This window comes from Canis aureus, chromosome 37 (genome assembly GCF_053574225.1).
Source record: "Canis aureus isolate CA01 chromosome 37, VMU_Caureus_v.1.0, whole genome shotgun sequence".
Classification (NCBI taxonomy): domain Eukaryota; kingdom Metazoa; phylum Chordata; class Mammalia; order Carnivora; family Canidae; genus Canis; species Canis aureus.
Genome location: NC_135647.1, coordinates 2525475 through 2538177, shown reverse-complemented (window position 1 = coordinate 2538177; position 12703 = coordinate 2525475). Strand labels below are relative to the sequence as shown.

The 12703-nt window shown below is 44.3% G+C and overlaps 2 protein-coding genes across 5 annotated transcripts; both read left to right on the top strand.

Moving 5' to 3' along the window:
- Positions 1-1120: 1120 nt before the first annotated feature.
- On the top strand, positions 1121-2657 carry LOC144306842 (histone H1.3-like). Its single transcript, XM_077886452.1, has one exon. It carries the CDS (start codon positions 1207-1209, stop codon positions 1846-1848), a length of 642 nt encoding a protein of 213 aa, XP_077742578.1. The 5' UTR covers positions 1121-1206; the 3' UTR covers positions 1849-2657.
- Positions 2563-10229, top strand: LOC144306843 (histone H2B type 1-M). 4 transcript variants are annotated; one of them, XR_013373912.1, is made up of 2 exons: positions 2563-3459; positions 4221-5646. XR_013373912.1 is itself a non-coding variant. In XM_077886456.1 (2 exons), the coding sequence occupies exon 1, from the start codon at positions 2703-2705 to the stop codon at positions 3081-3083; it is 381 nt and encodes a 126-aa protein (XP_077742582.1). In that variant the 5' UTR covers positions 2563-2702; the 3' UTR covers positions 3084-3092; positions 10211-10229. The 4 variants fall into 4 exon arrangements, 3 of the variants coding, with proteins under 3 accessions (XP_077742582.1, XP_077742581.1, XP_077742579.1); XM_077886456.1 differs by lacking the exon at positions 4221-5646 and adding an exon at positions 10211-10229 and having other exon boundaries at positions 2563-3092; XM_077886455.1 differs by lacking the exon at positions 4221-5646 and adding an exon at positions 8488-10077 and having other exon boundaries at positions 2563-3092.
- Positions 10230-12703: the final 2474 nt, after the last annotated feature.

Sequence of the window (12703 nt, the reverse complement as noted above, 5' to 3'; positions counted from 1 at the left end):
GGAACACAGATTGGTTCATGTTTCAAAATAAATATAATATGTTAAAGAGAAAAAAGGAATTTGTGAAGAAAATCACATTAAATCACTTCCTACCATAAACCTATTTCCCATTCAACAGTAAGCATAAGTTGTAATGTGATGCCTTCCATAAATGAAAAATATACTAGTGAATATAAAACACACTTTTAAAAAAGGTCCCCCTCTCAAGGGAATGCCATAAGTGTGTGCATGTCTGTGTGTGTTGTGCATGTATATAATCTTTGTTACTTTAATACCTTCCAAATTTCTCTTTCTCAAGAATGGCAGATTTCTATACCCAAACTTGTACACATTTTAGTAACTGATCTCTACCAAGAAAATCAATATAAGATAATATTTTCAACTAATAAAGGTACCCAACTTCTCTTATGCCACTTCTAAATCTCCTATCATCATCTAAAACAAACATAAGCCAAACAACCAGGTCAGCAGCATCATACTTGCTGCATTTCCCATTTTTCTAGACAAATATTGAATGCAGAAACCCCAAACTAACTCTGCAAATTGTTACTAGAAGCTATGATAAAGGTTTTACAGACAAAATAATGACCGTTCTTGTCAGAATTAGCAGTTCTTCCAAGAATCCTTTACTATCATTCTTGTAGAGAAATGGGGAGAGAGCCTGTGTTATTTCCCTTCATATGAAACAGGTTTTCTGGCTAAATCTCGATGAGAACTAAGCAGCTGTTGAACATATGAGAAGCCAAGAATGTATAGAATAACCCTAGAGAGCAAGTTATTGAAAGCACAAAGCGAAGAATTTATATTTTAAAGGAAAATCAAGAAGTTGTCTCTCTGACCTGTGAATCTCTCAGGGTGTCAGGGGCTTTTGAAAAGAGCTGAAACCCAGATGATGAAAACTGGAAGAAGAAAACACGAAGATGTCAAAGCATGAGGGGTCCCGCTTCGCTATAGAGTGTAATCAGCGTGATTCCTCCCCAGGAAATTTTAATTTTTTTGCTTTCCCCAACTGTAACAAACACAATTCCGGGACAGAGCTGACACCAGGCTGCTGTCAAGTTGGAGGACTGAGCTCGGAGCCAATCAGCGCGCGGCGTCCTTGTTGTATATATACACACGCACACACGCACGCCGAACCAAGCAGCTCAACTCCGAGACTCGATTAATATTATTTTTTCCTTTCATCTTCAGGAACCAAAACCCACTATGTCCGAGACCGCTCCTGCCGCGCCTCCAGCCCCGGCCCCCGCGGAGAAGACGCCGGTGAAGAAGAAGGCCCGCAAGTCCGCCGGCGCAGCCAAGCGCAAGGCGTCCGGGCCCCCGGTGTCCGAGCTCATCACCAAGGCCGTGGCCGCGTCCAAGGAGCGCAACGGCCTCTCCTTGGCCGCGCTCAAGAAGGCGCTGGCGGCCGCCGGCTACGACGTGGAGAAGAACAACAGCCGCATCAAGCTGGGCCTCAAGAGCCTGGTGAGCAAGGGGACCCTGGTGCAGACCAAGGGCACCGGCGCCTCGGGCTCCTTCAAGCTCAACAAGAAGGCGGCCTCCGGGGAGGCCAAGGCCAGGAAGGCGGGCGCGGCCAAGCCCAAGCGGGCGGCGGGGACGGCCAAGAAGCCCAAGAAGGCAGCCGGGACCGGCACCCCCAAGAAGAGCGCCAAGAAGACTCCGAAGAAGGCTAAGAAGCCCGCCGCGGCCACCGTCGCCAAGAAGGTGGCCAAGAGCCCCAAGAAGGCGAAGGCGGCCAAGCCCAAGAAGGCGGCCAAGAGTCCGGCCAAGACCAAAGCCCCGAAGCCCAAGGCAGCCAAGCCCAAGGCGGCCAAACCCAAGAAAGTGGCCGCCAAGAAGAAATAAGAATACAGAGTAGTTTAGGATCTTTTTAAAGGCTCTTTTCAGAGCCACCCAAACCTCCGAAAAGAGCTGCGGCACTCTGCGGGGAAGGGGGCGTGGCGGGAGGGGAGACTGGCGAGCCCGGAGCGGCACCTACAGGGGCGCCTGTTAAGTGCACACGGGCCTGGGGAGATTTCAAATGGGACAATGATTTCTCCTCTAGTCTGGTAAGTGCGCTGGTTCAACCTAAATTGGCCCGTAGTCCACACGGCGAAATAGGACTAATATACCTAGGGGAGAAGTTACTTGCAAAACGAACTTTGAAACCGATTTGCCACTTAATAGAAAGTTCTCCAGCCACCGGGGATCTTTATACTGTATTGGTAGAAAACTATGAAGTATCTCGATGGTCTTTCCATTATCTTAATCATGGAATTGCGCCATCTCCTCAACAAGCACTTGCCCACCAGCTCCAATACCTAGGACGTCAGTTTGGCCACCAGTGGCCACCAGGCTTCCGCTGCGCAACACCCATCCTAGTGCAGGAAGTTTTCTAACAAAAGCTGTCCACACACACTTCTCCGTTACACTACCTCAAAGTTAAAATACATATTGGCGTTGAAGAAGACTTTATAGTAACCTTTGGTAGCCAAGTCTAGACCTTCTGATTGGGTCGAAGCACAGTAACGAGGCAGCCAATGAAACGCTAGAATTGCAAGTACCTTTTACATTCGTATTTGTGACGACACAGTAAAATTAATCCAATCGTAAATGATCTTACTAACCTCATTCGAATGCCTCCTCTATAAATAAACGGGGTCTTACGGTGGCTTCTATTTTCCTCCCGCTTTACTGAACGTGTGGTATTCAAGGTCACTATGCCAGAACCCACCAAGTCCGCGCCGGCCCCGAAGAAGGGCTCCAAGAAGGCGGTGACCAAGGCGCAGAAGAAGGACGGCAAGAAGCGCAAGCGCAGCCGCAAGGAGAGCTACTCGGTGTACGTGTACAAGGTGCTGAAGCAGGTGCACCCCGACACGGGCATCTCGTCCAAGGCCATGGGCATCATGAACTCGTTCGTCAACGACATCTTCGAGCGCATCGCGGGCGAGGCGTCGCGCCTGGCGCATTACAACAAGCGCTCGACCATCACGTCCAGGGAGATCCAGACGGCCGTGCGCCTGCTGCTGCCCGGGGAGCTGGCCAAGCACGCCGTGTCCGAGGGCACCAAGGCCGTCACCAAGTACACCAGCTCCAAGTAAACGTGCCAAGTAAGCGTCTCCTTCCCAACCCCAAAGGCTCTTTTCAGAGCCACGCATGCTTTCAACAAATGAGCTATAATGCTTTCTAAAAACTATTCTCAAATGCACCCTAATCAAGTTTACTCTAAGATCGATACATCGCTACGGCTCTATAATTTTCTCTTAGGATTGCGTAGCAAGGATGCCACATTTCCCGGTCGATAACCATACCCATCATAAATTGAGCGCTCGCTATGCCCAAAACCGGTTCTGTACAACCATTATTCCTTAGTTTCACAACACTAAACATCAATTTTAAATGAAAATGCCATTTCAAGTGTACAGCTCTCCTTCCTGTGCGCAGGCTCCAAATTCATCCTGACATTCAAGGACTTGGGTAAGAACTGTTTCCCCAGAGCACAAAGCATGCTGTAAAAACTTTGTTTTGCTCAGAGCTTTTCTTTTCCTTTCCAGCATATAGATATGCAATAATGAAAACGAGCTTAAGACAACATGAGTTTTCATGGAAATCTTACACAGGCTTTTCTGGCTTGCTAGCTTTGCAATAGCGCCCATTTCTGCTGGTGGGGGAGGTAGGGTGGGGATCAGGGAGGAGGAGTCTGTGCTGTATCCTAAAGGCGCAGACAGACAGGAAAGGGAACCTGTCCTGACTTGGAAGGGCTTTCAAATCCTGTCAGCTACTATAGCTTCTCTCCTACAAAGTCCTATTGCATTGCCGGTCTTCTTCCAGCATCCTTAGCTGGGAAGACCCCAGGGTCACAAGAGAGAAGCCCACTACTCAATCCCATAAAGTGTCTGACTGGAGAGGCAAAAGTTACCCCAGGACTGAGGCCCCCTTTCCTCCCCTGGCCCCTTGCCCCGTGTCCCTGAGAGGCGAGGACTGAGAGGAGGTAGAAAGGGAAAGAAAGCCCTTCCCGGGAGGTTGTGGCTTCTGCTGCACAAGGTCAGATGGCATAAAGGGTTTCTGCTGCTGCTGGGAATGGATTATTGTGGGGAAAAGAAATCTGGGGGAAAAAGCTGGGGAGCTGGGAGGAACTGGCCAGGGCGTAAGCAGTCAACAGTTGAGAGTTCCCCCAAGAAAACGGATGAGATTATCTTTCCAGGTGTAGCTGACACACTCACCGGTTCCATCCTCAGGGTAGAAGGATGAACTAGAAATGAGCACACGACCAGACAGCACATGGGCACCCCCACACACCCACTCGCCCAGAAGATGGCAACAGTGTGTGCTCACCCTCCGTGCTGAGCAAGGTAGATTGTGCCACCCACAATTCCGACCACCACTCACTTGCTTCTGGCACTGACATCACAGGGATTCGGAACACCCAGGCTGAGGATTAACTCTGAGATCTCCCAAGCTGGCTTTGTACCCCTGAGCACCCGCTCAAGGCAAATACAAATCCTCTCTGAAGGAATAAGCTTCATTTTTGGTCTCAGCAAATCCTCCACACATAAGATAGCAAAGAAAATGAAAGAGCAGCTTCACAACCAAAATCAACACAGGATTCAACAAGACAATGTAACCAACAAGAAGAGAAGCACACAGTGGAAACAAAAGGAGTAAAAAGAAAATGAACAGATACAAACTTCAAGTTGCTAACTTGAATATCTTTAAAAAGGAAAAGGAAAACACTAAGTGAAATATGCTGAGGGATTAAGAATACAAAGAATTTTCCAAAAAGAGTCGAAAGAACCAAATACGACTTCCAGAAATGAAGGTGTGGATATACACGTTAATTTACATTAATCATATGAAAATTAAAATTAAAGGCTTGCTAAACGGACCAAAAAAATCAATAGGCTCCAGATGAAGAATTTTCATGAATTCTGTAAGCAGACCTTATTTATCCAAAATTCAGGGAGAGAAATGTAAAAGTGAGTTTAAGAGATCTGGAATTAGTAGTAAAATTGTCTGCCATGTATCTAATCATGGCACCACAAGAACAACCAGAGAGATTGATGCTGGTGTGAGCTTCCAATGATCATGGCTGAGAATTTTTCAGAGTTAATGGATTACTCATGTAACTCAAAATCAATAAAATAGGGTAAAACTCATACACCAAAACAGACGTCACTCTGTCACACTGTGAACCAAACCCCATAAATTCTCCCAACAAATGTAAAGCTAGTTTTCTAATCTGTTCTGCTAGATGGCAATAGACTGAAGCACTGTTATAAATTCCTGAGAGTGGGAGGATAATTGGCAAATAGATTATTTACATGCACTTGATATCTATCTGATTACCAAATTTTGCAAAACCTAATCAATATGTGATGATTTAATGGACTGTTACATATAGTACTATCATTAGCAGACCAGAAACTTTGATATTTTTTCCAATAACTATTTCTGTAACTATTTTTATCATGGTATTGTGTTAGTTAATGTCACACGCTATATGCCATGTTAAGGCATCACCGTCATTTTCTTCCTTTTCACTAAAGTGGCTTTAGTAGTTCCTGACTTGTTAAAAACCTGTTTGCTTGCATGCATGGATATGTATATAATCTGTGTGTGTTGGTTAGTTTCCTTCTAAATATATTTTTAAAGGTTTATTATGAATGATGTGTGAATTTTCGGTATTTGATGAAATCAAGGGCTTTTCCTCCTCTAGCCTGCTACAATAAATTACGAGTAGATTCCCTAATGCTACCCTATACTCGTATTCCAAGGCCAAATCTTCTTTGGTCATTTTCTATTAGTATCTTAAATACTGGCTGCGCACATTTTAGATTTCCGGGGGATTTTTCCTCCTCTCTACACACAAAAAATCATTCTGTGATTTTCCCTTTTCGGTTAACCTGTATCAGATTTGGTCAATAAGACTATGGTAACTTTGAACGCTTAATTGTGAGCCTCTCCTCCATCTGCTGCTAGGTAACAAACTACCCCAAAACTCAACAGCTTAAATCAATGAAATTTATTATTTATTTTTTGTGGGGGGCAGGGAGGGATCAGGAACCTAGAAGTGATTTCCTGGGAGGTTCTGGCCAGGATCTCTCATAAGGCTGAAGTCAAGATGCAAACACGCACAGCAGTCACCTGAAGCTTAACTGTGGGTTCCCTTCCAAGGTGGCTCACTCCCATGCCACCCAAGTTCCTGTGGGCTCTCAGCAGGAGGACCTCCGATTCTAGCCACATAGACCTGTCAGGATGGCTAACTGGCTCTCTTCCACAAAGACAAATCATAGAGAGAAGGGAGGAGGAATTTGTCACAGAGTCTCTATGACCTAGTTCCAAATGTTACACGCTGTCACTTCTGCCACTTTCTATTAATTAGAAACAAGTCACTTAAAAAATGGCGTATACCCAGAAGGGCAACTAGGCTCCACCTTTCAAGGGAAGGATAGCACATTTGTGAACATACTGCGAAACCAACACATTGTCTTCTTTATGCTTTAAATACTTGATTGTATAAAAGTATTTGTGCTTTAGACAGTAGACAGAAGTCAACTGTATAATCACTTGGACCTAATACTTTTCTAAGTGGTAGCTCTTTAAGAATTCCAGGAAATTGGGGGCATCTGGATTGCTCAGTTAAGCGACTGCCTTCAGCTCAGGTCATGATCCTAGGGTCCTGGGATGGAGCCCTGCATTGGGCTGCCTGCTCAGTGGGGGAGTCTGCTTCTCCCTCGGCCACTTCCCACTGCTGGTGCTCTCTCTGTCTCTGGTAAATAAATAAGTAAAATCTTAAAAAAAAAAAAAAAAAAAAAAAGGATTCCAGGAAATTAGACCATAATTGACCACTATCCATAAACACAAAATCCAATGAAACTCCCACATGATGCCCAGGTCAACTTTTCCCTAAGATTGTAAGGAACCAAACAGTGGTCTCTGCATTACATATAGTAGCACGTAGCAGGTACTTAGAGAAAATATTGAATGAATTCATCTGAAAACTCCTAAACAGCCATCTGTACAACAAGACTCTGGTTCATGAGGGTTATAAGAATGTCCAACAAAACTAATGGGTGTGGAGAAAACAAGTTAAAAGAGAAAACAAAATAAAAAGATAAAACCCCAGAAAATACTTTAACTTATGAAAATATAAGAAATTAACAATCTGGAAGGACCAATTAATAAATTTTGCAATTGGACAAGTTAAAGCTACATTAATAGACTTCAAAGGCAAAATTTGAGTTAATGATTGAGTCAGACTTAAAAATGACCTACAATGCTTCAAGTGTAAAGTAACAGATTAGGAGGTAGCAGAGGGACATGAAAGAAGAAACTAAAAGCATAGTTTAGTCATGAAGGCTTATAAGGAGACCCTTGACATGTGTCAAAATTCCCTACTTAATTGTACCATGGCAATCATTCCAAGTATTTCTTATAAATCCAGAGATAGTCATGGAAGCTCTTTGGGCACTAGAGATACAAAGAGAGATGAGGTTGTTCTTGTCCTTCTGGAGCGCTCAGGTTTGTAGGCGATCAAGGAAACCCACAGCTCATTGCTTGCTTCTTATTTATTTATTTTAATAATCATTTACTCACACCTAAAATGTTTATCACTCTTTAGAAATCTGCTGGCAGGTTTATGGCAACTACAGAACTCATTAAATTGATGCAAAATATTCATCCAAATATTTTAGTCATATTTAGAATAGAGTAATACTAATATCTTTGTGCTATAGTCCGAAGTCAAGGTATAGTCCCATAAGATTGCCCTCATGTCTGACATCAGCTGCAAACTTGATGGGTTTACCAAAACCATCCTCAGATTTAGTTATTCTTTAGATGATTCACAGAATTCACTAAAAGTTATTATACTCAAAGTTGGGGATTATTATAACAAAAGAATAGGTTAAGCCAAAGTAAGAAGCAGAAGAGCAGGGTCTCTGAGGGTTCCTAACTCGGAGCTTCTGTAGTCCTTGCCCTTTGGGGGAATAGGGAGAGTTACTGCCTCCCTGCAACACAACAATATTTTAACAACACAATACACATTGCCAACCAAGGGGCTTCATCACATACACATGGTTTACTGTCCACGTGGCTGATCTCTTACTCTGCAGTCCCTCTGGAGGTAGTCCAGACACCACACGGCCCAAAGCCCCCAACATAAAGGACATTATGTACAGTGTCCTGAACAGCCCAAGGCCTCTTTGTAAACAAAGGTATTCTTATCCTGCAGGACATTCCAAGGGCCTACACATCACCTCTCAGCAAAGGGCAAAGGCCACACCTCCCTTCGCTTAATATTAGCTCTTTACTATGCACATCGTCTTAAGAAAAACTATGTTTTTACAGTTTTGATCAGATATCTGTCATTGACCAGAACTTGAATTCTCCAACTATTTGCCTTTTGATGGTTCTGTCAAATAGTTTGGATTATTTAGGTCGAGTGTGAACTCAAAAGTTATAAGGAGATTTCTTACTGAAGGCTATTTTTTGTACTTTGTTCAGATGAACAACTTCAGCTGTCTCCCGCCTGATTTATACTCCCAGTGGTCCTCCAAGCCCTGGCGCTGGAAGGAAGACTGAGGAGCGGTGGAGATCACCCAGGGGATGCCCACAGTTCTCAAGTTTCATTTTGGTGTCGTGGACATGCAGTGCTGCACAGAACAGAAGGCTCCCTTTGCTTTACATGAACAGCAGCATTTGAATGGCTTTTCCTTCCATAACCATGACCTTTGCTACCATGGATAGGGACTGGGAATTGTGGAAGAAGTGAAGGACTAAAGTTTTAGAATTTTGTCGAAAAGTTTAACCATGAAGGTTAGGCTGTATTTCATAGTACAATACAATAACAAGTATCACAGCCAAATTACGACGATTTTTTAAGGAGAAACCTGGAGCATAGGGAAAGAAGGTGAGAGATATTGAGAGGGACTCAGAAAAAGAATGGAAGCAGCAAATGGCTAAAGAGCCTGAAGACCGAAGAGAAGCCACAGAGCACACTAGCCAGAGAGAGCAGAAAGGGAAAAGAGGGAGATGAGGGGATAGACCTTGTCATCTTTTGGGCACTTCACCTGGGCATAGCACCTGTTACATATTGAAATACTCCCCACGTTTCGTGGGTCTTGGGGCGAGTGGATGGGTTACAATGTTACCATGTCTGGGAGGTACTCTCTGACCTGCAAAAGTAAAATGGCACCCTTCTATCTCCTTCATAACTTGCTCTGTTTATTCTTCTTCATTACACTTAGCACTAACTGACATGAATCTGTGTATTATTTGTTTCCTCTTCCCATTCTCCAGACTGTAAGCTCCACTGGGTTGGGTTAGGTTTCTTTTTGCAGCTGACCTCCAAATGCCCAAAGCTGTTCTGCCCATACAGTAGGCTGCCAATGCACATCAATCTATAACAATAAGGAGAGAGGCCAGAGCTGAGTTATTGCAATGGTCCCATTGATTTAGTGACTCAGCGTTTTGATACTTATTTCCACATCTGTACAACAACAATAATAATTCTAGGAAGTAGTGTACTTTGAAGGATTAAATGAGATATGTCATGTAAAGGTTTAACAACACTGATGGACATTTAGTAAGCAACAATCGCTAGCAAATCCATTTTCTTTAGTCACTGAATTAAAAGGACAATTGGAGTAGCCAATTCTTCTCAGAAGAAAAACTAACAAGAAAACAGGAGCCTTTGGACGACTAGAATCCCACCTCAAGAACTATATTTGGGGGATTTGGAAGAAAGATAATATTATTCAAGAATATCTCGACTAAGCATGGTTTGACTCATTAACTGTTTGTGCTAACAATGACTAAAACATAAACGTAACACGGGAGTAAAGATATCTCATAGCACATTATACAAACACATTAAAAGAACTCTCTTCCTTGTATAAGAAATATTAATACTGATGGCAAAATGGGACTGAAGAAGAACCCTTTTTTCTTCTTCTGACATAGGAGAGGTATGAATGCAAACAAGAAATGAATGCAAACCGTAACTGAAAATGTGGATGACCTCATGGAATTTATGAAGTATGAAAGTCTGATCTGCCTGAGAATAATTAGTGTGTATCTCCCGCTCAAATCTAACCTGTCCTGGTTTGCTGTACACTGGTTCATTAGAGTGAGAGCATTACCTCAGTAAGAGCCTACATCAGGTGTCTTAGCATTTTCATTGTAGTTTTTGCTCTAATTATAAAAGCAGAATTTACTTCTGTTACAGGCCCAGTGACTGGGAATTCATTATTTACCACGGACTACCTTTGCTGGGAAGTCTAAATGAGTGCAAAACGTCTGTAAATGAAAAGGGAGGACTCATAAAATCTGGAGAAATGGAATTCTGCATTGATTGTAGATAACAATCCTTCGAGATCTCGCCTTCCAGACATACAATTTGTTTTTCACTTTATGGCCTGGCATGGATGTCTGAGTGGGTAAGACCTAAGCACTGGTTTGGCTTTGGTGACGATCTTGAAGGTCAACAGCTTGGTTGAGCTCAGCTGACATTTGAGGGGTCACCTCCAGCATCTGAATTAAGGGAATCACAATACTTGGAAGCAGTCTCAAACTTCAGCGTGCACCAAAATCACCTGCACTGTTTTTGTAAAACAGATGGCTGGGCCCACCTCACAGATCCTGATTCCCTGGATCTCTAGCAGGATTCCATTATTTGCATTTCCATGTTATCCAAGTGCTGCTGCGATGCTCCGGGTGCAGGACTCACACCACAGACCTGTGCTTTCAACCAGAAGAGGGGATTTCCTCGCAATACTAATACGAAACAGCCACACAACAATCACACTCCCCTTTCAACGGGAACTGGAAAGTCCTAAGAAGTGGCAGCGGCCGTCCTCCGCCCCCCCGCGTCCACTGGGGAGTGGAAATGACCCCCAGGCCCGACAAGCCCCGCCCCCACGTCCCCGGGCTCCTAGCCACGCCCCCACGCCGGCTCCCGCAGCGGCCCCTCCTTCCACGCCGTCCACGCTGCCCTCTCATTGGTCCGCTTCCGCGCACACGGCCCGCCCAGTGCCCCAAGGAGCCTCCAGTTCCGCGTGCGCCACGCTACGTTCTTCCGGGTCTCCCCCTCCCCCGCCCCCGTGGGGTCGCGCGTCGCCTCCGCCTTGGCGGTTTCCCGCGGCGCCCCCTGCTGGAGCCGGCCTCGCACAGCTGCCTCTGGACCTTCGCAGCAACGCTGGGCGGTGCGCAGAGAAGGACGCAGAGCCGAGCAGTGTGCAGCCTGAGCAGCGGGACCGCGGTGTCCCTCGGTGGCCTCCTGTGCGGCTGCGTGAGCTGGCCCTGCTCCTCGTCTGCAGTGGCCGAGGGACCCTCACGGAGCATGCGCAGGGCAGCTGGCTTTCACAGCCCCAAGGACTGTCCCAAATTTATAGGACCCTTCCTGCAAATATTCGAGTATTAGTTTCTTTCATGATAGTCATTCTCATCCATGGATCTAGAACTGCTTTTACTTGGCAAGCATGTGAGAAGATTTTTTTTCTTTTCTATCTTAGAAAAGTCCTTTCTATTACAGTTTAGCTAAATGATGATGAGTTCAGTATATGTGAAACTGTTTTTTGGGGTATCTATTGTTATTTTTCTGAAGCCAGAGTTGAAGTTTGAAATTATTAAATGTATACCTTGTAATAAATCAGATATTTGTATGCGTTAGGTGCAGGAATCACAGATGAAGTATGTTCATTGTTTGTTCAGTCTTCTATAACCGTAAGCGTTTTCCTTGGTTATATGAGATTCCAAGAGTACCATGCTGAAAACGTGCCCTACAGTTAAAAACATGAAGTTCTAATTCTGGCAGTTCCCGCCATACATAGTGGCTGTGTGGTCAGGTGCATCAAGACCCTGAATGTTGCATCTTACCAGGGGATTTTTATTTTGTCATTAGGGAGTATAGTTCTTTCTCATGACCGGAAGTTCTGTCATTAGTTTTAAAAATGGGCCTTGTTCTGAATGTCCCTTGCTTCTTACCTACATTATTGCATTTTTACTTCGTTAAACTTTAAGTATAATTTCAATATCTGAAATTATTTGTCTGAGGGAGAGGAGGTGATCTCTTTATTTGGAAGCCTAACTTGTCACAGTGTGGTTTCTTCCTCCATTAGGTCACATTAATTTGAGTTTATATTTGTACACCCAGACTGCTCGGAGAGGGCTTGGTGTTTAACATGCGCTCAGCAAATAATACGTGAATACTTAGATAGATGATTGATAGATAAATAGGTAGGTAGGTGGATGGATGGATAGATAGATGGATGGATGGATAGATAGGTAGATAGATGATAGATAGATAGATAGATAGATAGATAGATAGATAGATAGTAAATAATGCATACCTACCTAGACAACTTGGGTTAAAGATGCTTCCTTCCTGGAAAAGGTTTAAGTTTGAGTCCCTGAGACACTAGAGGGCGCCCACCACTCCTTAATTTCAGGTAACTTCCTCTGAAAGTCTAGACTCTAGGCCTTTGGAGAAATCCTTATGGTAAAATTCCTCTGCCTTTCTCCACAGTGCCACTTCTGAGACAAACAGGTTTCCTTCTTAGAAATCTTTGATAGATATTGTTTCCTCAAGCCCAAGCTTTCTCAAGAGCCGTGGCCCCATGCTAGCTGTCTCCAGTTCAGTTGAAAAGCCTAGAATCCTCTTTTTCCGAAGAGGCTGGCATTAATTGACAAAGTGCAGAATCTGATCATGGTATTTGCCCCC

Bases quoted from the DNA above. Each gene is read 5' to 3' on its own strand.
- LOC144306843 (XM_077886456.1), top strand. From the start codon at position 2,703: ATGCCAGAACCCACCAAGTCCGCGCCGGCCCCGAAGAAGGGCTCCAAG.
- LOC144306842 (XM_077886452.1), top strand. From the start codon at position 1,207: ATGTCCGAGACCGCTCCTGCCGCGCCTCCAGCCCCGGCCCCCGCGGAG.